Here is a 24,487-nt window from a genome sequence, read left to right as displayed (position 1 = left end):
ACCTTTTTAGTTTGTAAATTTGAGATCAAATGAGGCTCTCTCAAACCTGTTGTGGTGTGACCATTAAAATGGCAGTTACATGTAGCTCACATGACACTGTTGAGTGGAGAAGTGCTCTGTTGATATGACATGGATACGCATATTGAAGACTTCTTTCCTTTAAAGAAAATCCCCTCTACCACATAAAGCTGCACCCACATCCTTGTTACCTTGATACTGGAACTGGACCAAAAATTAGGCTGTTTTTTGTATTTGTTTTTATTTTACCTCTGACGGTAACTTGGTCATTTAAATCGTGTAAGAAGACATTCAGATTATTGTCCACATTCACATTTACTAAGATGCCACAAAGAAAATACTGAGCACAGATCCAGATGAGGACAGGCTCCTAAAAAAATAGCTTGTTTTAACTAAAGTTGGAGGCAAAAGTGTTGCTTCCTTCAAGATGTCTTTGAAGTATTCCAGGAAGTACATGACATCATCCATCAGCCAGTAAATTCTGCTGATGAAAATGATTGGTCTTACTTTCTAAGGCAGACCTAAAAAGGAATAGATGAAGTGAAGATGGATGATTTTTCTCAGACTTAAAATACACATATTGAAAACAGAAAATAATGTTAATTGGTTTAAAGCGAACCTTCAATTAAATGGAACCAGTTCCCATTCGTCTAGATGGGAATAATGAAGCAGGAAAAGAGAATTTTCTTCCAAAACATTTCAATCAAACAATGTACATGTCCTGTAAAGTATGACAATCTTTGTTTAAGTCAGATTGCTTGATTCTCAGTCAGGACTCATTTGTAGGAGTTCATCCATGGGGTTTGGGAAAGAAAAAAACAAAAGTGCTGGAATTTTACCTCACAATTAACAACAACTGACCATATGCAACTTATTTTACTTTGTAAAGAGCAAATTTGTCGGAACCTTTGTCAAAACTTTGTAATGGGACAACTGCTGGGACCAGCAACATCCATTTGTCTGATGGTCCGATTTTAAAAGAGATTGAGTGTGATACTGCAGGAGGCATCAATGCCATTGGGGGTTTGGGAAATTTCAGCTACAGTATTTTCTTATACAGATTCTGTGAAATTTACTTATAAAGTATTGCGTTGCGTCCTATGATTTGGCTTTATCCATCAAACAACACCTGGTCACAGTTGAGAACCAATCCACATATGATGTAATGGAAGGATGATGATGGAAGTACCTCGGCAATGATGCCGATGATGAGCCATATGAGATGAAGTCTGGGAGTGACAAACTTACACAGAACTATGTATCCTGACGGAGATTGCTGTCAGTTTTAATTGGAAACAAGATTAGAAACCCAGCAGATAATGATGTGTGGCAACTTGTTTTACAGCATCAACAGATGGTGGAGTTAATTGGTACACCTGCCATTACTTCTGGATAGATTGCCTATGTAAAGGTAATGATGAAGGACCACTTGTATTTCCTGACCGTCCTCTGAGTCCAAAGCACCATCACTCACTAGAGCTAACAGTCCAGTTTTGGACACTCATTTGTCTGAGGACATTCATGTTTGAGAGCAAAAACACATTTTATATTTTGACACACACATATAGAAGAGTATTTTTTTCATGTACCTCACTACACATGTCCAAATAATAGATAACATATTTAAAACACTAAAGGACAATATATTTTTCTTACAAGAGGACGCAAGAAAGAGCTGACTAGATAGATGGATTGATGGATGGAAGTATTCCCTGTATACTTTCTGTTTTATCTTTTTATTGTGCATTACATGCATTTCAGACATCACACATTCAAAGTGTTGCAAAGGGAAAAAAAGAAGCATAATTTCGATAACATGATTTTAATGTATTTCTCAATATCCCCGCAGTCCCCTCCCTTCCAAGTCCTCCACCCACCCTCGTATATGAGCTGGAACAATGTCAGCCGTCATACCTCTAACACAGCACTCAATAGGCTGATGATAAAACAAGGTATAAACAGAATAAAAACATAACATCTCCAAAAAATGTGTTTGAATGTATTCTGAAAGAAAGAGCTCAAATCACCAAGGTTAATGTTATGTGTGGTGAATTGTGTTGTTAAATGCTCATCCAGCAACACTTTTAGCTCTCTGCATTTATACAACCAGTCATGCAAAAGGTTCAGTTGTAGACATTGTGTCCAAGTGAATATGCAAACGTGTAATGGGTTTGTATGTTTTTATATGAGCATGCTTCCAGGTGTAGGATTGCATTGATTGCAGAACTTACAGAACAACAACGTTGTCACATCATATCTCAAGATACTCTGCATTCTCTCTGCAGTGGATATTTGAAAATTAAATAATAGTAACAATAGGTGCACAGTATCCCATCGCACAAAATGTCTACAAATACCAAGTAACAGGTTATCTCCAAAGACGGTCTCTTTGCTTGGTATTGTGTAATGATTAATACATTCAAATTCAAAGAAAGCAAGGACTTATTTCCAGTGAGCCTTTACAGGCGCTTGGTAAAACTTTTACACTGCAGGGATCTGACTGGCTGGAACAGAACAGGGATTACTGTAAAGGTGCTACAAATGTATTATTCAACATTAACAGAAAAGGTGGGGCATCAGTCAGATAAACCCTAAAATATCTTGGACCTCGCATAACATGTCGCCAGTTATAGTCTTCAGAAGTTCACTCAAGTGCTTTAACACTTTTACTCACTTGATTGTTTGTGAGGTATCTTTTGTTCAATTTATTTTGCAGTTAGAACATAAAACTGGCCAGTGTTGCTTCACATGTTATTTTGATAAAGATATTGCTGGCTGTGACTGGAATTTGACAGAAATTTGACTCATTCTAAAGCGTTCCATTAATGAAAAGCTGATTCAGGTCTTTTCAGACCAGTTTTATGGTGTTAACATCCCTCATGTGGTAAAAACAACCAATCGTCCTGAACGACAGGAAATGCAGGATCAATGAAACGCAATTCCCGTCATTCCTGTGACTCATCCAGGCACATGCTGCTGAGTGGAATTCCTGGTTTCCATACTGCATCTGGAAAAGTAATCTGACACTGCAAGACCCATTCCCATGGCACAGTCAGTGCTATGTATGGGGCAGGTCAGCAACACCTTTTCACATGTTGGTCTTATATTATGCCAAGTCACTCACTGTTAAAGTAATTACATCTATTCTGCTGACCGTAAAGGGTTAATGGATACTGTTCATGCAGTATTACTGTGTAAGCAAGTGTGTACATTTTGATAAAAGAGGGGCACACACTTCTTCTGGGGATGTGACTCATATGCTCCCATAAGTCATGTGACACAAAGTCCCCATGAATTTTTAATGACGCCTTGCAGCATCCTTCTGTCACACTCCTGGAGGTGACTTCTTGTCCTGCAGGGATGCAGTCTGATTGATACTCCATGATCCCCGGGACGAGGGACATCCAAACATAACACTCTGGGCCCACAAAGCTGTTTGCTGCAGTTTTCTAATCTAATCACAAATGTGTATCTTTGCTGTTTGTTAATTAGAGCCTACTGAGAACCGTGGGCTAAATGAACAGATTCATAAAGTAACAATCTGTCTGGAAATGAGGAAATGCCTTTGACTCACTGCTTTTATGAGCCGTGTTTTTCTGGATCAACTGATTAAAAAGGGCATTTTAATTACCTTTCAGGTCAAATTGGTAATTGGCCCTGTTTTTTCACAGATAAGCAATCAAGATAGAATGAATGTATATTTCACTGAGGGGTGGAATGAATTAAAGATGTCATAACTGAGTCAAGACTGGCCATCTACATTATGTTCAGACATTTCCTGATGACTGACGCGTCACATATCGGCAGGCTAGATCCTGGTTTAAAAATAGTTTTAGCGAAAGGCAGCTGTTATTCATCACAGATGTCATGACATTTCAGTGCAATGATATCTGCTGTTGCTGGCAAGAGTGCTCCTTAATCCCTCAGGGGAAAACTCTGCAGAAACTTTAAACTATATTTTTAAACTATTTATCCCATTGCAATAATTTATTCCTTCATGTGTTTTCTTATGAATAATACAGCACACTATTGCTGTTGAAAGTACGGGATACTGTCACCGCTTTCCTTTCCTTCCCAGAAACATGGAATTTAGTGTTTCCCCCCCAACAACTGATTCTGCTCAAAGTGCGTCGATGACCACGTGTTGAATGTTATGAGACTTCTGTGTGTGGGAATGAGTCTGTGCGTGTGCCCTGCATGAGGCATTTAACAGTTTACGGGACTTACTGTAAATCACCTTGAGGAACTTATTAAATTACCATTATGTTTTGGTTCCCTGCAGTTGCAAACCTCCCTCTAATGCAGGCGAATGATTGGCCTCTGACCACTCTTTACTTCTGAGGAACAAAGTTGCCCAGCACAGTAACTCCCCTCCTTCTCCACAAACATCTGCTTCCAAAAAATAACCACACGAGAAATGTATTTAAAAAAAAAAAAATTACAAGAAGAGCATTGAATATAAGAAAATAATTGCAGAAACAAATCAACATGAGACTTCTATAAAGACAGGAGGCCTACAAACACCTGGCATCTACTTGATATGACATAACAATACTATTGTTGTTTATTGGGAGACCTGAATCAATCCAGCAGAACTTCATTAAGTATGAATACAAATGTTATGTGTGATGTGGAAACATAAAATACAGGGCATTCTTTGTAAATGAAAACTGACGTTGAATAAGAGTTTTTGTGCTGTAAAAATTAAACTGACTGGATAGCAGTAGCAGTGATTGTGAAAAGACTTGGTAGCAAACATTCATACAAAAGGAGAAACTGAGCATTAGGAGCGTTTTGCCACCCACATTAGGTTATGTTGTCTAAAATAAGAAATAAATAAGAAATGTATGACCAAGTATTCATTGCAATAATTTCAAGGAAATGTATTACCTACAAAAAACTGTACAATTACATGTTTACACTATTTTTCTTTGCTCTAGATGTTTAGAGAAAACTGCTGTCTAGACAATGTTCAGAACAGAACACTCCTAGCAAAACTGAACTGGAAGAGATCATGATTACTTTTTGTAATATGCAAATGCTCAGACCAACATCAACTTAGTTTATGTCTGACTAATACTGCATGAACGTTTTTCAAAATGTTCAAACTTCTCTATGTTTTGTGGTGTTGTTGAGCTAAACCACAATACATTGGTATAATATTCATTATATATGATCAGGGTAGATGACTCAGTATGTTTGGCTGGAAGTCACAAAAAACATATTGATTATTTCAATTTGCAATTATTTCTTTCTCTGATATTTGATTCCCAGTGATACAATCACATTAAACTCTGCAAAACAAGAACAATCAGATTGAACAAACTAAAATAATAAATACAACGTAATAATGTAAAATTATACAAAATGATGAATGAATAATGACGCTGAATTAAAATAATTGACAATGATAGTTATGAACACATGAAATAAATGCGTATATATTAGATTCACTGACAAAACCAAAGATATAAGGACACAAAGACCTGATCGGGCTGGCAATCTCCATTTATGAGATGCAGCTCATTAATATATTCCAAACATTAACAGATTAGTCAGGAGAAGAGTTGTGTCCTATTTCATATCACTGCTGTTTTTTTTGTTTTGGTTCTTCACTTTCTGCTTCTGTATGCTACCCATGCTGGGTGCTTAGACACACTGTGCGTGGGAACGTCCTAAATAAATACTGACCTAACTGGCGGCATTAGGCAATATTTAGAGAGAGGTGAAGATAAGAGAGGACAGGATATAACATATATGGCATGTCAAGCTGCCGACGTCACAGCATGAGAAACATTGTGTCTAATTTCTATCTGTAAACTTTGAGGATCACTATTACGAATTTGGATAAATTGTTTTGTCAATTGTTTCGCCCAGTGACTCAAATATAAATAAATGGACTTCCATGTAAAAACGTGTCTCCCGCAGTACCACCAGGAAACGAGGGGTATGGGAGATGTGAGAGTGAGGGGGTGGATGAGGGGGAAAGGGGGTCGGAGAGAGTTGAGTAAGAGATGAGTCAACAGCCGTCCACTATAAGATGTCTTCATGGGGCCCAACAGTGGCAGTGCACAGACGTCAAGCCAAGGTAAGGTCAACTCTCCTCCTCATCTCATTCAACATCTCCTTAACTCAGGCTTCAACTCTTCCATCTGCATTTCACTGTCTGTGCTGACAGTCACATTTGGTCTTTCTTTATTTACCAGGATATCTGTTTGTTTAATGACTGACAGCATTTCTAAGTGTGACCGTTTAGTTGTTTTTTGATAACTTTTGTTGCTAATAGATTGTGTGTCTGTGTAGCTGGTTTTATTCAAGCTTTTTATGAGCTCCTACCCATCTGTCAATTCTTCTCAAAGCATGTAGCAGAGGTTTAGATAGTCATAGCCAAAAGCAGTGATCTTTGTACTTGTTGACACACTCATGGAATTCACAGGTGTCTCTATCCCAAATATTTGCTGCCACAAACAAACATATTGAGTAATTACAGGAAGGAAGCATTTGTGTATGTATAATATGATGACATGCAGATATGCCTACGCTCTTAGTAAACTACACAATGTTCAAACAAATGAGAGATAAATACACATTAAAATGAAGAATAATATGCAATTTTTTTCTTCTAGGCATACCAGTGCTATTCTGAATTTGGTACATCCAGAGAAAAAAAATATGGACTCCACTTTGGCCATCCTGTTTTCTCTACTGCACATTTTAAATGTGTGCTCAGCTGCTCCTCTGCCAGGAGAAGTAGTGAAGATGAAATCAAAAGTGAAATGGATGGCCGAACAGCTGGTGGTGAGGCTGAACAAAGACTTCCAGGTAATATTTATGGTTCACTATGTGGGGAACGCAAACCTGAAGCGTTTACAAAAGTTGACGATTTTTTTTTCTTCCGAATTGTGATCTCTCTGGTGCGACAGGTCCCTGCTGGTCTGACTCTCCGTCCACCTGCTGATGATTTGGATGGACTTTCCTCCATTGTGATGCTCTTGGAGGGCTACAACAGCCTGATCTGTGACACCCTCAACCTCGCTCAGGTCAAGTTGGACATCTCTTCGCTGACGGGTTACCTCGATCAGTGGAGGCAGGGGCACTGCAGCGAGCAGTGGCCAAAGCCCTCAGTGCCGGGGCCGTTGGAAGAGCTACAGCGTCGAAAGGACTTTCACATTCACACAGTGAGCATTGAGGCGTTCATGAGAGTGAAGGAGATCCTCAGTTGGCTACTAAGAAATCTGGATCATCTTCAGACTTGCTGAATGAGACATTATGACCAAAATCTGTACATTTCTGGCCTCATTTTGTAATGATATTTGTCAGGGCTGCATTAGTGATGTCTGACTTCCCACCTGGCATGGTTGAACTTTTGCAATGTATTTTGAAGGAAATGTATTCTTGAACATGCACTTATTTATATACATTTGTATTTATTTATATAGTTTATTCAGAAAATATATATTTTGTAACATTGTCTTCTGTAGTGTAGTTTCTGCAGGATTGTTTTATATGCAAACTGATCTGTGCTTGGCACAAAAAGATAAATCATGTGTTTGTATTATGACACTACTGTTTTATCAACAAAGCACTCTCAGCGATAAACATGGATCTTTGTAGTACTTCCATCAGGATGCTAAATCATCTGGCTGGCTGCAGTCAGAGGAAACCTCACAATTAGCAGTGATATCATTCCTGTAAAACCCTGAAAACGATGTTGAAAGAATAGCAGGTGTGTTTGTATGAGAACTACATGGACAGAAAGGCAAAAGGGCAACTTCCATTTTAGTGCAATATCATCTGCTCTTCTGAAAATGGTTATTTATATTTGTGGATGTTTAAAAAATATATATATTTTGTCTTTTTTCTATTGGATTAAAACTGAGTCAATATTTAACAAACATATATATTGCGATATGCAAGTGTGTCAGTGTTGTCTAATGAGTGAAAGAAAAGAGATCAGAATGAAGTGAAAAGGCACGTAGACTAGGTTACGTGTCACTTGTGGGTATTCATCTCTTGCTACACGTATTCAAGGTTCATAAGTGGAACGTGTTTATCCAGAACAATCGGTTTATGATTAACTCCATTTTAAAACTAGTATCTAAAACAGTGAATGCAATTGAAACTTTCATAATGAACCATCACATCTGTGACTTCAATAAATATGGATTACATTACTTTTTTTTTAAGTATAGACAATAAAACACTTATTCATGTTTTTTTTTTTAAACTGTATATATTTTCATAAAAAGCCAAGTACAGGAATTATTCAGTTTGTTTTAGAAATAAAAAACATGGATTACAGAAATGCAAGAAGAGGATGAAGGAAGTTAGGGCACAGTACAGTTTTACGCATGATGCGCCACATACTGTACAATGTGCCACAAAACTACTTTACGAGAACTACAATACTTATTGTTTTAAAGAATGTTGATTCTAAAGGGTTTCTGTTGTAGGAGCCTTAAACACTTAAGATCCAAACACATCGTTTCTCTCACACACACAAACATACATACACACACTAACTATCAAACCACTTGCTTCTTTTGACATTGCTGCTGTGGTCACTGTTACCCATCAGTTTTTTCTTGTACTGCTCCACGAGGCTGTCAAAACGGTCCCCACCCTTTCTCTTGAAATTCTTCTTTGCGGGTTTAACCTTCAGGAACAACATAGAGAGGCGTTAACAGAACAACTCTGATAAAGTGTCACCAAACTTGCATCCTACTGCTTCAAAACCTAAAATAAATAGTACGGCTGGCCGAGATCGGCATGCATGCAAAGGAAGATGTGCGATTGCAATTACGCAAAGATTATCTTCAAAAAGTTTTTTTTTTTTTTTTTTTTTTTTTAAAAAGGACCAGATTTTTTTTACTCTCCTCCTGTAAAGCACTTGTTTTATTTTGTCAAACAAAAATGTCAAACCATTGTGACCCAAGGCCTCATCTATAAATCCTGAGAAGAGCAAATTTGCTGAGCATTTTTATTCACCTTCTATTACCATAAACAGGTAAACAACCCATTTAAAAAAAAAGAGATGTACGTTTTAAAAATCACAACTATGTTGTAAGCATGCGTTCTTGAAAACATACACGTTAAATGCTTTTTAAATGAGACCAAATAAATGCATTGAAGCGGAATTTATAGGTTCTCGTTTTTCCTCTCATTAGTAAAGCTAACAGAACGGATGCTCAACCGTTTTATATTAAATGTAATGTTTAAGTAGATTACATTTATCAGAACAATACCAACATGCAGGCTTCCTCATGTGGCTCAAATGTGTACTGCAGTGTACACTCACCTAAAGGATTATTAGGAACACCATACTAATACTGTGTTTGACCCCCTTTCGCCTTCAGAACTGCCTTAATTCTACGTGGCATTGATTCAACAAGGTGCTGAAAGCATTCTTTAGAAATGTTGGCTCATATTGATAGGATAGCATCTTGCAGTTGATGGAGATTTGTGGGATGCACATCCAGGGCACGAAGCTCCCGTTCCACCACATCCCAAAGATGCTCTATTGGGTTGAGATCTGGTGACTGTGGGGGCCATTTTAGTACAGTGAACTCATTGTCATGTTCAAGAAACCAATTTGAAATGATTCAAGCTTTGTGACATGGTGCATTATCCTGCTGGAAGTAGCCATCAGAGGATGGGTACATGGTGGCCATAAAGGGATGGACATGGTCAGAAACAATGCTCAGGTAGGCCGTGGCATTTAAACGATGCCCAATTGGCACTAAGGGGCCTAAAGTGTGCCAAGAAAACATCCCCCACACCATGACACCACCACCACCAGCCTGCACAGTGGTAACAAGGCATGATGGATCCATGTTATCATTCTGTTTACGCCAAATTCTGACTCTACCATCTGAATGTCTCAACAGAAATCGAGACTCATCAGACCAGGCAACATTTTTCCAGTCTTCAACTGTTCAATTTTGGTGAGCTCTTGCAAATTGTAGCCTCTTTCTCCTATTTGTAGTGGAGATGAGTGGTACCCGGTGGGGTCTTCTGCTGTTGTAGCCCATCCGCCTCAAGGTTGTGCGTGTTGTGGCTTCACAAATGATTTGCTGCATACCTCGGTTGTAACGAGTGGTTATTTCAGTCAAAGTTGCTCTTCTATCAGCTTGAATCAGTCGGCCCATTCTCCTCTGACCTCTAGCATCAACAAAGCATTTTCGCCCACAGGACTGCCCCATACTGGATGTTTTTCCCTTTTCACACCATTCTTTGTAAACCCTAGAAATGGTTGTGCGTGAAAATCCCAGTAACTGAGCAGATTGTGAAATACTCAGACCGGCACGTCTGGCACCAACAACCATGCCACGCTCAAAATTGCTAATGAAAAATTGAACAGGTGTTCCTAATAATCCTTTAGGTGAGTGTATATAGATAAATGTTAAATAAAAAGATGGAGAAAGAAATTCAGAAAATGTCCTTGGACCTACCTGTGTGTCTGACCCAGTCTTTGGGGATGACTGTTTAAATTGAAAGCATTCAATTTCATAAAGACTAAACTATTGGAAAACATGAATCGAGTGCAACATTTGTCATTTTTAAATCCAGTCTATCTTTGAGATAAAGAGATGCTTTTTTTAAATCTCAACATTATCACGTCTTTATTTCATTTTAGGATAGATTTTATTTGGTTTTGGCAAGTTTCCTTTGAAGTAGGAGTCAGACAGATTGCTGAGCTTTTTGTGTGTGTGCTGAAATGTATCTTGAGGTTGACCAAATGTCCATGCCTATGGAGTTATAACACGAGAACTGACAAAGCTATTGTTTTCCAGTACATTCTGATAAACCAGTGCATCAGCAGCTATTCTTCACTGTAAGGTGTTATGTGAATATGAGCAAAGACCTCAAATAAGCATAAACAACAAAATATGTATGAACCTGGTTGCTGCGCTGTGTGGGCTTTTCCATCTGTTGTCTTCGGTCCTTCCTGTTGGATCCAGGCTTTGCTTTCTTGGGTGGCGGAGCCTGTGGCTTTCCCTTGTCACGCATTCTGTTAAGGACAACAGTTCATAATGAATGTGTCACTGAAACCGACAGACAGACAGACAGACAGACAGACAGACAGACAGACAGACAGACTCTCTCTCTCTCTCTCTCTCTCTCTCTCTCTCTCTCTCTCTCTCTCTCTCTCTCTCTCTCTCTCTCTCTCTCTCTCTCTCTCTCTCTCTCTCTCTCTCTCTCTCTCTCTCTCTCTCTCTCTCTCTCTCTCTCTCTCTCTATATATACACACACACACACACACACACACACACACACACACACATATATATATATATATATATATATATATATATATATATATATATATATATATATATATATATATATATATATACACATATATAAATAAAATAGGTAATTTTCCTGCACCTCATTTTCTGATTGCTCCAATATCATCAATCATTTATTTAGTTTTTACACATATCCTCAAAGTGTATGTGTTTTGCCAAGACACACAGTGCATCGTAAACAGAAGACTAATGAAGGTAAAAAGTGTACCTGATCTTAGGCCCGCGATGGGATGGAAAGTTTAGAATCTTCCTTCGTTGCTTTATGTTCTCCAACTTCACATGCTCGAACTCAGGAGTGGTCTGGAAGCCGGAATAGCGATCGCCTTCCTTCTGGGTTTGAACTGGAGCTGAACACAGAAAAGTGGATGGAGAGAAAATCAAATGATGTAAAGAAGTAAAGAGATGTGAACATAAAGAGTAAAAATAAAAAAGGCCATAGTTGAGTTTAATGCAGTGTGTCAAGCGTAGTATGGTTTCTCCGCACTAAGGGAAATAGACTTGTGCTGTACTGTATCTGTGCCGTGACCCGAGAACAGAAAACCAGAGTACATCTGCATTAAATCCTCATGTCCAACGTCCTATGTTCTCTCAACTGGATAAAAGCTAAAAGAATGTAAAAACTGAAGTAATATTTTCATACCGCTCTCGTTTATTGTCTGCTCTGATGAGGATTGTGCTTTATTTCCACCTTTGCTGGGTCCTTTTCCTTCTCCAACTGCCTGAGGCTGAGGTTTTGCTGCCCTTTTAAAAGCCAGAGTTTGTTCCTGCAAAGATATCCAGAGAGGTTTACTTTATATTTAGAAGGAAAAAAATCTGTCAATTTGAACAAGGGCTCCAAGGTGAAACTCTCATAAATTGATCCAAACGCACCTTGTTTTTTTGTTGACGCAATTCTTTCATTTGGAGTTTCCTTGAATCTTCCAGGGAAAACTCAACAATAGGTCTCTGCAGGATGAAATCAAAACACAATTCAGTGAGACAAACAAAATAATTACGACAGTATGAAGTCTAATAGGTGAATAAGTACAGTGGCAACAAAGCAAAACCTGCCGATAAGGATTTCAGCCCTTAGTGTACTCTGTATTCAAGTACTCTGTTGCAGAAATGTACCTTGTGTGAGCCAAAGATGTCAGGGTTGTTGTTAAGGTAACGAAGTGTGCTGAGAGCATGTTCATGGGCCTGGAACTGGACAAAGCCATAACCTAATGATTGTCCCATCACCTGACCCTTCTCTGGCTTCTTGTCATACATCACTCGGCACTAAAAGGAGAAACGGAAGGAAGGCACACACACACACACACACACACACAGAATAAGAACAAGAATGACAACAACACCCCCTACTGGACACACAGAGTGTTCTATGATAGCCAACGTTCATGAATACTACTTACTAAAACTATTTCCAGGAATGTTTGGACAAAGCTGCAAGTTAATGATATTGGCTCCAACAGCACTGCTACATTTCATGAAAGGTCGACCAGAATGTCGTATTGGTTCTCACCTCTGTGATGCGGACTCCCGTGACTCCTTTTACTGCTTGGAGGCAGAGTGCTTTGAGTTTTTTATTGTCCACTGACTTGGGCAGGTTATGGACACACAGACGATTCTTTGACACAAACACATTTAAGGCCCGAAGCTTGGTCCTCTTTATTTCTTCAAACTAAGGGAAATAGACGACACCAAATATATGCATCAACATTGAAGTCATTTGAAAGATAATGCGTGTGAGATAAACAAGTGGGCATTAAATCAACTCTGCAAGTAAAAATTGCCTTGAATGAAAAAGGAAAAATGAACTCACTCTGGTTCTTTTCGTCATGTCTGCTTCAGGAACACCCTCTGCAGCTTTGGTTCCAGCACGGATCACTGGGTGTGGAGGTCAGAAGAGAATATCACCCATTATAAAAACAGATTTATAAACAATTCAGCAAAGAAATGCAACAACTAAACCCATTTCAAAACACAAGACAGACATCGCTTTCCTAAGTCGTTGTTAATCTTGATCAAGAGTTTTCATGTGTAATGTTATAAATGTTCACTCAAATGTGCATGAAGTGATACATTTAATATTGACAGTGAATCAAGTCACCGTGTCAGGTGAAAGGTTCACTAGTAGAGCTGATGACAAAGCTGACAAGTGGCCAAGAAGAAGAAAAGAAGAGAATGAAATGGGTTTACTCACATCCCTCTCTGGCCAGATACATATTCCTGGTTCCCGTTTCCACTTTCACTTTGTCCACTTTCAGCTTGGAAGCATCGTCTCTGGTCACTGCTGCCACGATGAACAGCTTTCTGCCATCGACACGGATGCCACCGCTCTGCACCAAATAACCCCACGTTACAACAAGGCAGCATTAGAACTCATTGCAAAAACAAGACGACAGATGCCGCCCTAAAAAGGCAGATTTAGGGAATCTTTCTTGTTAATTATTCAGAATGTATTACCTCTGCCTCGTCCTCTGCTGTTGCTAAGCATTTGTCTGCAGCCGCTTTAGTCTTGAACTGAGCAAATGCACAACCTGTTAAAACAACAAACCCAAGATACGTTAATCAACCTGTTTTCTCAAACAACTAAGAGAAGACTGGTTATTCAAGCACAGATGACTGACCTTTTGAATGCCCTGTGTCTGCGTGGATAACAATCTTAATGTAGTTAAGCTCTCCATACTTTAACAGAACTTCCTCAAGACCCTCTTCTTCTGTGTCAAAGGAAAGGTTCCTAAATCAGCCGGGAGAAAGATGAACAACGATGGTGATAAAACAATAAGTTGGTACAAATGCGTGGATAATTTGCAAATTAATTTTTTTTTAGCAGATTACGACAAACAAAAGCAGGTTTAAGAGGACGTAGTGAAAAGAAGTGTAAACCTGATGAAAATTGTTCTGCCCTCCTTCACATCTGAAGGGAGAAGTTTGTTTGCGGCTTTCTTTTTAGCTAGAGATAAAAGTAGCAGACAAACGGTGTCAAAACAACATTCATATGGAGATTAATATTTCCATGCAAAATATGAAAAAAAAATAAGCAGGGAATTGATACCTGTTCTATCTGCTTCTGCTTCTGAGTCATCATCATCATCATCGTCGTCGTCGTCCTCGTCGTCATCATCATCGTCATAATCATGGCTACTCTTATCGTCGTCACTGCCGTCCTCTTCTTCCTGGGACACATCCTTCTCCTCCATGTCTTTGTCTTCATCTTCTTCATCCTCCTCCTCCTCACTGTCTTGTTCCTCGCTAGCATCATCATCCTCATCATCATCCTCAGATTGGGATTCTTCAACCTGCTTTACAGATGGTTTGGAAGGAACTCTATAGAAAAATGTCAAAAATAAAATGAACCGGTAAAGTAAACTCATTTTCAACATATTGAAACATATTCAACATATTTGAGGTTCATACTTTTTCTTTTTAGGTGCTGCTTGTGGCTTTTCTTCATCCTCATCTTCAGTGTCAATCTTTGCATCTGGCTTTTTTGTAGTTGCTTCTGTAATTTTATTTCCTATGATGTAAACATAACAGTGTTAATCATTACTATGTGAATCTAATTTCGACTAAGACACACAATGCTTTGTTAAAGATAACGTGGAGTGGATAATAAAATGATTAGTAGTTGTCTTGCAGATGAAAAATGTGAAATATTACCTGCACTTGATGGCGGCTGTGTGGCGATGTACTTGTCCCTAGGCACAGCCCAGTCAATTGCTACCTGCCGACCTGTGAGGGAAACAATAACATTTAAAATCCTCTCACATAATACAACCTAAATAAAAGTACATTTTCCAAACAATTAACTGTTTTCTCACACAAAAGCAAAGTGAGTGTCTCAATCACTAACCTTTTATCTCCTTCAGGTTCATGGCATGAAGTGCTTTTCCTGCCTCAAACACAGTTTGAAAAAGAACAAATGCAAATCCGCGCATCTTTCCATCTACAAAAAGAAAAGAAAACATAAGAAAATAACCAGTCAACCTAGTTACTTATTCAAAAGGTTTTTTGGCATATTTGTGCATCCAGTAGGAATTTAAAACCACTTTTACCTGGTTTGAGGACAATTTTGGACTCAAGAACGGTTCCAAACCTGGAGAAAACTTGTTTCAGGTCAGCTTCTGAGCACTGTGACACAATGGCATATGTTATAGGTCAAGCATGGAGTGTGCCAATTTAACAGCAGCTATGTAACTGAAATTCAGATGCTGACTCAAAGTGTGCTCATCAGTTGAAGCACTTCACAACCATTCGGTACCTTAAAACTCAGATTCCTGATGATGAGTCTAGCTTTCAGATTGATTTTCTTGACGCCTTTGGAGTTCTGCTCCTTTTCTTTTGGAGCGGGCTCTTTTGGAGCTGGACCGGGCTCTTTGGCAGCTGGACCGGGCTCTTTGGCAGCTGGACCGGGCTCTTTTGCAGCTGGACCGGGCTCTTTTGCGGCTGGACCAGGCTCTTTTGCGGCTGGACCAGGCTCTTTTGCAGCTGGACCGGGCTCTTTTGGAGCTGGAGCTTTAGGCGCTTAATGGAAGACATGAACAAGGTTATCAAGTAGACATGGTGAGGGAGCTCCCATAGTTGTTGGACACACACACACACATTATATATATATATATATATATATATATATATATATATATATATATATATATATATATATATATAGAGAGAGAGAGAGAGAGAGAGAGAGAGAGAGAGAGAGATATTTACATCCACAGGGGGAAACGTGATTGTAGCAGCAGCAAGCAAAGTTAGAGTAAACATAAATATATTACGGATGAAAAATACTCAATATATACAATAAAATAGCAGAGCAGAACATATTAAAGTCAAGAAAATTAAATAATAAAGAAAATGCAAAGTATATACAGTGTATATACATGCCTTTATACACACCTGTTTTCCTTTTTTCGTGAATTTTCCTCTTCGCTACTGTAATAGAAAGTTTTTTTCCGTCGTATTCCTGTACTTCTTTCAAAGCTCGCTGTGAGTCTTCCTCCATGGAATATGTGACATAGCCAAACCCCCGACATTTGTCTGTGCCTGGTTTATAAATAAAAAGAGGTTGTTAATGTTTACATTTCTGTTTTCGTTGTATTTGGTAAAGTGCATTTATTTTATATATATATATATATATATATATATATATATATATATATATATACATACATACACACACACACACACACACACACACACACACACACACATGCACACACAGGCCCAAACGTCTAGTAGTGAAGTTAACGTATCTCCAGTTAAGAGTAAATGTTCTCGTCAAATTATGACGGATTGAAAGACGGGGACAACATTACCTTTCTCTGTGACCACGAAGCATTGCTTTACCGGACCAATTTCCGAGAATATTTCCTCTAGTCGTTCATTTGAAGCAGAGGCTGGCAAGGGGCTAACGTACAAGGTCCGTGCATGCATGGCTCTCCGCGGCCCGGCTAACGTTACCCGTTAGCTCGCTAATGGTCGCCTTTTCTGACTCGGTTATAACTGCCAAACTGACGTCTGTATGTAATCAATCCCGCACTGGATGTTAATATCTAAACACTCGGTTTCACGCGAATCGGCTCGATGAATACATGCTACAGAAACGCTAAACGTGAACACCAACAGCGAGCAGATCAGGTCGCATGTTTACATATGTGGGCAGCCATCTTGAAAACTAAACGGAAATGGTCTCGAGCCGACACTTCTCGCATCTAGCGCCGCCTAGCGGCCCGAAGGTTCACACGTCCATAACGTGACGTGTCCATTCTCTTTAAAACTGTCCCAAAAAAACAAATATCCACTTCCTCCCTTTTTTAACGTTGTCCTCTACCCACCCGCCACATTTCCCGCAGTTGTGTCACCATGTCGTGTGTTTCCGGTTCATTTCCTGCATGCTATAAAGAGGTTTAACTTCAAGGGCCTGTTTGATGTGTTTCTATGATAGAAGCGTAATGTTAAGGTTGATGTGCCAATTCTCAACCTGTGTATTATTTACTCTTTCAGTTTTGAACTGCCCTACCCTCTTTTGTTTATGAATTGCAATCCCAGCTAATTTCTCATTGATTCATGTATGTACATAGATTGTAGGGTACTTTAATACCAAAAGGGTAAGGGTTAAATTGCATGAATTACAACATATTCTGCACATAAAACACACAAACAAGTAAGTTATGACTAAGTACAAAGTAAAAGGACAAATTATTTAAATCAACTAAAATTGAATAGAAAATAGATAACATCGACAAAGAATTGTTAACGATTTTATTGCACAAATAAGTTATCAGACAAATTCTTACAATATTATAGGCACATTTTCAATAACAGACATTCCATTAATTTGTAAAAGGTTAGAACAATTCAAACCCGTCACTTACTGCTTTGGTAGTTTGTAAAAACACCGTCATTTGTACAGGTTTACACTGACGCTTACTACGCTGTCGTTGTCTCAAGACTATGTTGTGGTCAGCACCGTCAACGTGTTATTTGTTGTGGAGTAAGACATTCTTCTATGCAGCGGTAGACCATCAGAAGAACCAAGTGCCTGGAGTCATTTGTGTAAATATGAGGTTGTGCAGTGACAAAATTATGTTTTGGCTTAGAGCAAGTAGAAAATATAGTGCATACACAAAGGCTTCGGGAAACAATTTGCAACATATTTCAGGAGTATTGACGAGAAGGTACCATACATCAATGTACTCACTAGTGTTATGACCCATGTAGGGTTATATGTACCTGGCTTTCATTCTTTGCGGCAGGAAGCTCCCAGTCAACCAATGCCTTATGTCTCCCAACAAAATGCCCTTCCTCCACCTCCTTCATTCTCTCAGACAGATGTCTCCCCACACCACTGCTTGCTCCACGTTTTAATTCAAGTAACTTAAATTTGACCTAGCTTCGTTTCCTTCGTTATAGTTTCAACACATTAAACCTGAGAACAGCCAACAATCGAGCGTCAAGTATTAGAACTACACAGAAAGATAGGATTTTCTACAAAATGTGGCGTTTGTTGTCAAATCTAAGAACCAATCAGCTCTCTGATCTGGCGACAGCCAGGCATTTCCCCATCATGCATTGGGTCACGCAGTCAGTGGAGGTTTTTGTTTGGTTATCGTCGACCACGTGTGCATGACGTCGGGATCAAGTCAGACAGAATGCATTGTGCACCGATCGCCGGTGATCGATTCTGCGCAGGACTGGCTCATTTCGAACGAACCTATTAAGATCCAGGCGGCCACTAAAGATACTTCCGGGTCATGTCACTCTGCTAGGAACCTTCCAAAGCAAAAAGGACTTTGACAGCAGCCCCAGGTCTGAGCTCAGCCAGACAGATTTAAAAGATTACCAAGAACTCAAGCTATATTGGTTTCTGTATATATTGAGTCATACAACTCTGAAGAAATTTGTTTACAATTTTCACTCAACTAAATATTTTTAAACAGATGCGTGTTCAGCTCAGTCGTTAGTTGCAATACATTCTGATGAGTGAGCCTGCAAGGAATTGTGAGAACACATCATATGCTACTACATACTTTAGACAAAAGTCACGCTTATATGGTTTGTGTTGTAATGTAATCATCTTACATCTTGGCCTTCAGGGGGGCGAAGCGGAGTGAGTGGAGGAACATTTCGAGGGTGGTCAGATACTCTTTTTGGTGCCTCTTTAGGTGACCTGCATGGGTCGAGTCCTCCCACTTCTTGGCTGTGAGGTCTATCCCACGCTTCCGCCAGTGATCAATCAGCTCCTCCATGGCTCGTGGGTCGCTCAATGCATCGTTCTCGCAAAAGAAGAACAGCGCAGGTGCAGTGACGGGAGAGTTCCAAAAAGTATCAATGCTTTTGTTAAAGTAGTCCACCGTCTGGCGTCTGAACATGTCAAAGTATAACAGGCTTAATTTTTTTATCGGAGTCTCCCATCGTGGAAATACAGTCTTGGCTAGACCTGGGCAGAGAGGAGAAACAACACACGTTATTTGCAGCCCTCAAATGTATAAATAAAATGTAAAGTCTTAAATAATGTCAATGCTGCACTGACCTGTAGCCATTGTCTCCACCGAACCCACCACAAGGCTATCATAGATTTGGCCTTTGATCCTCTCCGTGAGCGCCTGGTATTTATTTGTGTCCTGGGATACATGTATCAGCAGCTGAGCAAATGTGTAGCCACCGATAGAGAAGGCATGGATAAGCAGTGGGCGGGACACGAAGCGTTCACTCTGGAGCAACTCCAGCAACCTCCTTCCATGATCGAGACCCCAGCGAGGCCACAGGAACTCTTGCACCTGGAGTAAAAATAGTTGGCTTTAGGCAGTCCGAGTTCAGGGCCCATCCTTTTATAGACTTTACTGTCAGCAATCACAGAGGTTACAGATATACCTTCTGAGTCCTTACATTGATGACTGATCGTAAAAGCGGCAGTGTAAACGATAGTTCCTGGGTAACGACCTGATAACCAACCAGGATTTTGACGCTCTTATCCAGACATAAACCTTTGCAACTTAATAAGCTCCCATATGCCCTTTAATACAACTGTATTAATGAGGAACTAAGAGGGCGCGTCCGATAGCTCATTCAGACGCGACAGGAGACGAAGAAAAATTTTGTTGAATGCATTTAGCATACCTTTGTCTTGCTCAACATACATCTGGTGTTAAATACAGGGGCTCCTTATCTTGTTTACACTCTAATAGCTAACCTAGGGAAAGGGCATCCACAGCTATCCTGTTAACATAAGATGAAACGTAACCCTGTAGTCTACCCTCTCAGTTTTTTCCTCTTCTCACTGGTCACATTAGGGAATGTGGGAGAATTCTATTTGTGGGGTACAATATGTATCCATCTGTGCATGTACATATGTGTCACCCTCTACTGTTAACAAAACATGCCATTGATATCTCTATTTGAAATATCTCCAAGTGCCTATATGTACCTTTTGATGTGCCTTGTTTCGTCTTACGTTTGTGTATTGTGGAAAAGTAGTAAAAAAACTTTGTAAAAAAATATGATGAAACGTAATACAATAGTCAAACTTCATGAAGTTGGCTTAAGTTGAGCTAAAACTAGCATCTATTTCTGGTTGTGATACAAAGCACTGACTATGTATAGTATCAGCCTTATTGTGTATTTTTGTGAATCATCCTGCATGCATTTACAATATGCATTGTCCTTACCTCACTCTCTACTACAAGCACGTCATAGCCGGTGCGGAAGTAGATTTCACAGTATTTAGCCACAGCTTGGGGACGTGAACCCAACCAGGGCAGCATGAGCATGAGGGGTTTATGGTCCTCGGAGACTTTGGTCTGACATTGTGAGACTGGAGGAGCCAATTCATTGATGTAGAACGTTACATTCTTACTGAGGCGATGGGCAGTGATGCCTCTGCTCATGACGGCCCTGCCCAACATGGTAGCTGCTGCCAGGCTTCCCATCAGATGAAATGTGATGCGTGTCTGCAAAAGAGGAACATAAAAAAAAAAATTAAAAAAGGACAAGAATGAAAACAAGTGAATTACAATGACAAAGCTACTCACATTATCAACAAGGAAATGAAATTGTCACTGGCTACAAATGTGTTGCCAGTGGCAGATAACATGTTTCAGGTCACCCAAAAATGTGTAGTGACACTTTGTAACAGGCTGTGATAGTATGTTCTATTCACCCATCACTGATCAAACATCATCATGGACAAACATAATGGATTAAAGTCAAGACATTTCCATTCCTGGATTAACCAAACGGCAGCATTATTACATCTAAAAATGGTAAACTAACGTTATAGTCTGCAAAGAACAGCAGCTTTTAATCACATTCATTTAGCTTAAATTGTGTCTTCTCAAATTTAAGTCGTATATAACGGCAATAACGTACCAGCATAATTACAATGTATAAGAACAAACGCCTTCGCCACGTGAGTCAAGTTAATTTAACGCGACGGCCAAACGGATTGTAACTTTATCCTCTCTGCTGGCGGAGCTACTAACCTGAGTGTGTTTGTGTGCCAATGATGCGCCAACGTTAGCTAGTTAATGGCCGCCAGGGCGCTTTTCCAAACCACGTTATTGGCCACAGTTTAAGGTCAGCGAGGCTAAAAAGTCAGTGTTTTCCAGCGAAGTGATCGCGTCCCCACTCTTCCTCTTCCCTCTTCATCGGATGAGTGTTGCCATCAGTTGGGTGCAAGTCGCAGCTTGAGCTAAATACTGCCCTCCTTCGGACATAAAGTGCTGGGCAAACAAAGAAACTCAAAGAAGTCGAACCAGCCTAACCAGTCTGGGATATACCCATCCCTCCTCTGACGCGCTCCTCCCATCTAAAGCGTTTATAAAGCGCATGTTGGTATCAAAGACGTCACCGACAGGGAAGGAAAGGTGGACACTGGGGAGCCGAGCAGAAGGCAGGGCTCTCAAGTTTCACGCATTGAGCGTGACTGTCACGCATTTCGGTCTTAAGTCACGCCCTCCCGCCACACATCGTATTTCTCACGCTGAAAAAAAACTCTAGGCTATTTAATGTGCCGCAGCGCACAAACATGACCTGGTCGCGCTGCCCTCACCATGGAGGAATCAAGCACGTCTCCCCCGAATCCCCTGGATTTCTGCCGCGAGGTGCCACTCATCAGCCAATCAAAAAAAAGAAACGGGCTACACGAATAGCCAATCAGAAAAACGTATCTGTTGTATCTGGGTGAAATGTAACCCCGGCCGTGCCCCCCCCCGCCCCCCGGAGGCGCGGCCGGGGGGAGACAGAGAGAGATGTCACGCTTACCTGTCTTAAAAACTTGAGAGCCCTGAGAAGGATGAAGAAAATGTGCAAAACAAAACTTACACAGTAGTTAAGGCGAGTGGAAAAATAAGAAACTGAACATCCAAAAGTCAAACTAAAACGCGCAAAAGGAGCAGGTAAACGGCCACGTGCACAAGCGATACCAACACAGAAACACAGGGTTTAAATACACACACGGGTAGGTAGAGGTGAGCAGACACAGGAAGATGTAATCAGGGGTGGGGCAGACAATTACAAAGGCGGGAAAACATACAAAAGCTAAATAATTTCAAAATAAAACCGGAAACAAACTTAACTAAGATCGTGACGGGTAGCAGTGAGGCCAACAGGACATGTTTGACTACTTTCCTTCAGAGTGGCATTAGCTTTATTTTCCAAATATTCATATGAGCTTCCTTCCTCCAAATTTTATCCCAAATCTTTGGTTGTGGTTGTGATTTTGTCTGCGGGTTAATTCACCTCTATTAACCCTTAAAAGGACTACACTCATAAATGCAATCTGTACATTTGGAATTAGCATTTACAAATGCACAAAGATTATAAATGTTGAAGAGGAAGTGTGACACTGTTGGACCTGTGTTTTGGGTCTGGCTGATTTGATGATTTAATGACAAAGGAGAAATGTGATCAAGGTTAAAGGTCAAATCAGCTAGAGGGCTTTATCTGCTCACATGGACATGCTATACACAACATAAAACGTTATCACCCTTCATCCCAGCAGTGCACCTTGTTTTTATCCTCTTTTTCTTTGCTTGTGCAGCTTTGTTTCTGTGTCTTGTCCTGACTGTCCACATTCCCAGCTGGACCCCAATCCCTGCTGACTTTGTCTTGTTGGAGGATGACTTGTCTAAACAGAAACCCGTTGCCCAATGAATTAGGATAGCAAGTGTGAGGCGGCAATAATTTGGCCATGTCCCTCACTGAGCTCATATGTTTGGCCTGTCATTGTTCCTATCCAGTCTCTTTAGTTACGGCTGGGTTGGTGCTTTCCTGTGTCCTCATAGGACAGCGGGTTGATCACACCCCTTGGGAAGCTCTTATCTTCATCACTGACTGACTGTATAAACTTTGGAGACAGTTGGTAAACTGCTCTCTTTATTATTGACTGTGGTATTCACTGTCACAGCCAACTCCATTCTTGGCATGAAGAATCAGCCTTTACGTTTTGGTGTGTGGTGCTAAATATATGTTTGGCAGATTTGTATTTATCAAATATTTTTGGATGGAAGTAGAATCAATGTGTTTTTGGCACAATGCACACACAACAATAATTCTGGCTTGAAAAAATATGTGTCCTGCTAGTTCAGAAATGATCAGTGGAGGACTTTTCAGTGCCTCAGCCTCAAAGAGATGGCACAGATGTGTGAATATATGCTTTAAACTCTCTAACTTTAAATGCATCCAAAGGTAAGTGGATCATTGTCTATTTTAGAACTACCTTTGGGAATATAAATAGGCCACGAGGCTATTGGATTTCCCCCACTGGGTTAAAACTACACGCAATGAACAAGAAAATAAGGAAAGTGAGCATGGCAACATCAGAGAGAGATCATTCAAGTCAAAGGTTCTTCCCACAATAATGACATGGCAACAAGGTCACAAGTGGTCATTACAGAATTCCGGTTAGATATTCTCTGTTAAAAGTGCATCCTCTTGGTTCAGAGGTACTGTATGTACACGTAACCACTATCATACATTATGCACGTCTGCCATTCAAAGAGAATTTCCTGCGTCATTTAACTACTGTTCGTGACACAAACTGAGTGATGGCCACTTTAAGAGGAAGGGCACAGCATCCGTTCTAAATTAAAGTCAATAGTGTGTATTGAACTGTAGCACTGGTTAGTTCAGTGCAGGGCACTGCCTGCCTGATGGTTGACGAGCATGTGTTGGCCCCTATTACATATTTACGCCTTTTTACTTTTTTTCTGTCCTTCTTTTCTCTTCTTATTTCTTCTCTTCTTGTCTCTTCCCTGTCCTTCTCTTCTCTTAATTTCTCTTTTTGTCTCTTCTTTTCTCTTCTCATATATTAAAGATCACACACAGTTCACATACACACCAGAGGGATGTGATGAAAAGAAACAGCAGTAAACGATGATACTGAGTGTGGTGTGGATGATGCCTCACATTTAGGAGAATGGGATCGTGCAAACAGTCAATCTGACTGTCAGATCAGTTCAGCAGCAGAGAGTGGGACAGCGGGAGTTGTCTCGAGGAGGTGGGGTCTGTCCCATGTGTCGACTGATGGAGAGAAGAGAGGCACAGCACAGTGAGTATGAAAGGACACAGAGTGCTACGCAGAGAGAGATTGCAGGCAAGCAGCAACACGAAGGAGCATACATGTTTAAAGAGGCTGCAGCAGAGTGGACTGATGATGAGGTAAGAAAGAT

General features: G+C 40.1%; 3 protein-coding genes across 3 annotated transcripts; 1 reads left to right on the top strand and 2 right to left on the bottom strand.

Moving 5' to 3' along the window:
- Nucleotides 1–6,690: 6,690 nt before the first annotated feature.
- Nucleotides 6,691–7,277, top strand: LOC306741323 (leptin-like; the record flags this gene model as incomplete). The annotated part of the gene is made up of 2 exons (XM_079223600.1): nt 6,691–6,840; nt 6,942–7,277. The coding sequence occupies 2 exons, from the start codon at nt 6,691–6,693 to the stop codon at nt 7,275–7,277; spliced, it is 486 nt and encodes a 161-aa protein (XP_079079726.1).
- Nucleotides 7,278–8,250: 973 nt separating this feature from the next.
- rbm28 (RNA binding motif protein 28) lies at nt 8,251–16,751 on the bottom strand (the record flags this gene model as incomplete). The annotated part of the gene is made up of 20 exons (XM_079223902.1): nt 8,251–8,674; nt 10,918–11,029; nt 11,539–11,677; nt 11,971–12,094; nt 12,201–12,275; nt 12,441–12,590; nt 12,835–12,993; nt 13,135–13,199; nt 13,516–13,651; nt 13,779–13,852; nt 13,943–14,052; nt 14,202–14,268; nt 14,371–14,642; nt 14,733–14,832; nt 14,976–15,047; nt 15,169–15,261; nt 15,371–15,446; nt 15,577–15,677; nt 16,215–16,361; nt 16,634–16,751. 20 exons carry the CDS (start codon nt 16,749–16,751, stop codon nt 8,537–8,539), a joined length of 2,328 nt encoding a protein of 775 aa, XP_079080028.1. The 3' UTR covers nt 8,251–8,536.
- An 875-nt stretch (nt 16,752–17,626) lies between these two features.
- On the bottom strand, nt 17,627–20,734 carry LOC306741613 (transmembrane protein 53). Its single transcript, XM_079223924.1, has 3 exons — nt 20,486–20,734; nt 19,351–19,597; nt 17,627–19,257 (listed from the first exon to the last, which is right to left on the bottom strand). The coding sequence occupies exons 1-3, from the start codon at nt 20,720–20,722 to the stop codon at nt 18,896–18,898; spliced, it is 846 nt and encodes a 281-aa protein (XP_079080050.1). The 5' UTR covers nt 20,723–20,734; the 3' UTR covers nt 17,627–18,895.
- Nucleotides 20,735–24,487: the final 3,753 nt, after the last annotated feature.

The sequence above is a fragment of the Taurulus bubalis genome (genome assembly GCF_910589615.1).
Source record: "Taurulus bubalis genome assembly, chromosome: 9".
Lineage (NCBI taxonomy): Eukaryota > Metazoa > Chordata > Actinopteri > Perciformes > Cottidae > Taurulus > Taurulus bubalis.
The sequence above is the reverse complement of the archived record's forward strand: the minus strand, read 5'-3'. Positions and strand labels throughout refer to the sequence as shown.

Coding starts and splice junctions, on each gene's coding strand:
- LOC306741613 (XM_079223924.1), bottom strand. CDS start 20,722: ATGTTGGGCAGGGCCGTCATGAGCAGAGGCATCACTGCCCATCGCCTC. Junction 19,598..20,485: donor TGCTTGTAGTAGAGAGTGAG/GTAAGGACAATG, acceptor TTTTTACTCCAG/GTGCAAGAGTTCCTGTGGCC. Junction 19,258..19,350: donor GGTGGAGACAATGGCTACAG/GTCAGTGCAGCA, acceptor CTCTCTGCCCAG/GTCTAGCCAAGACTGTATTT.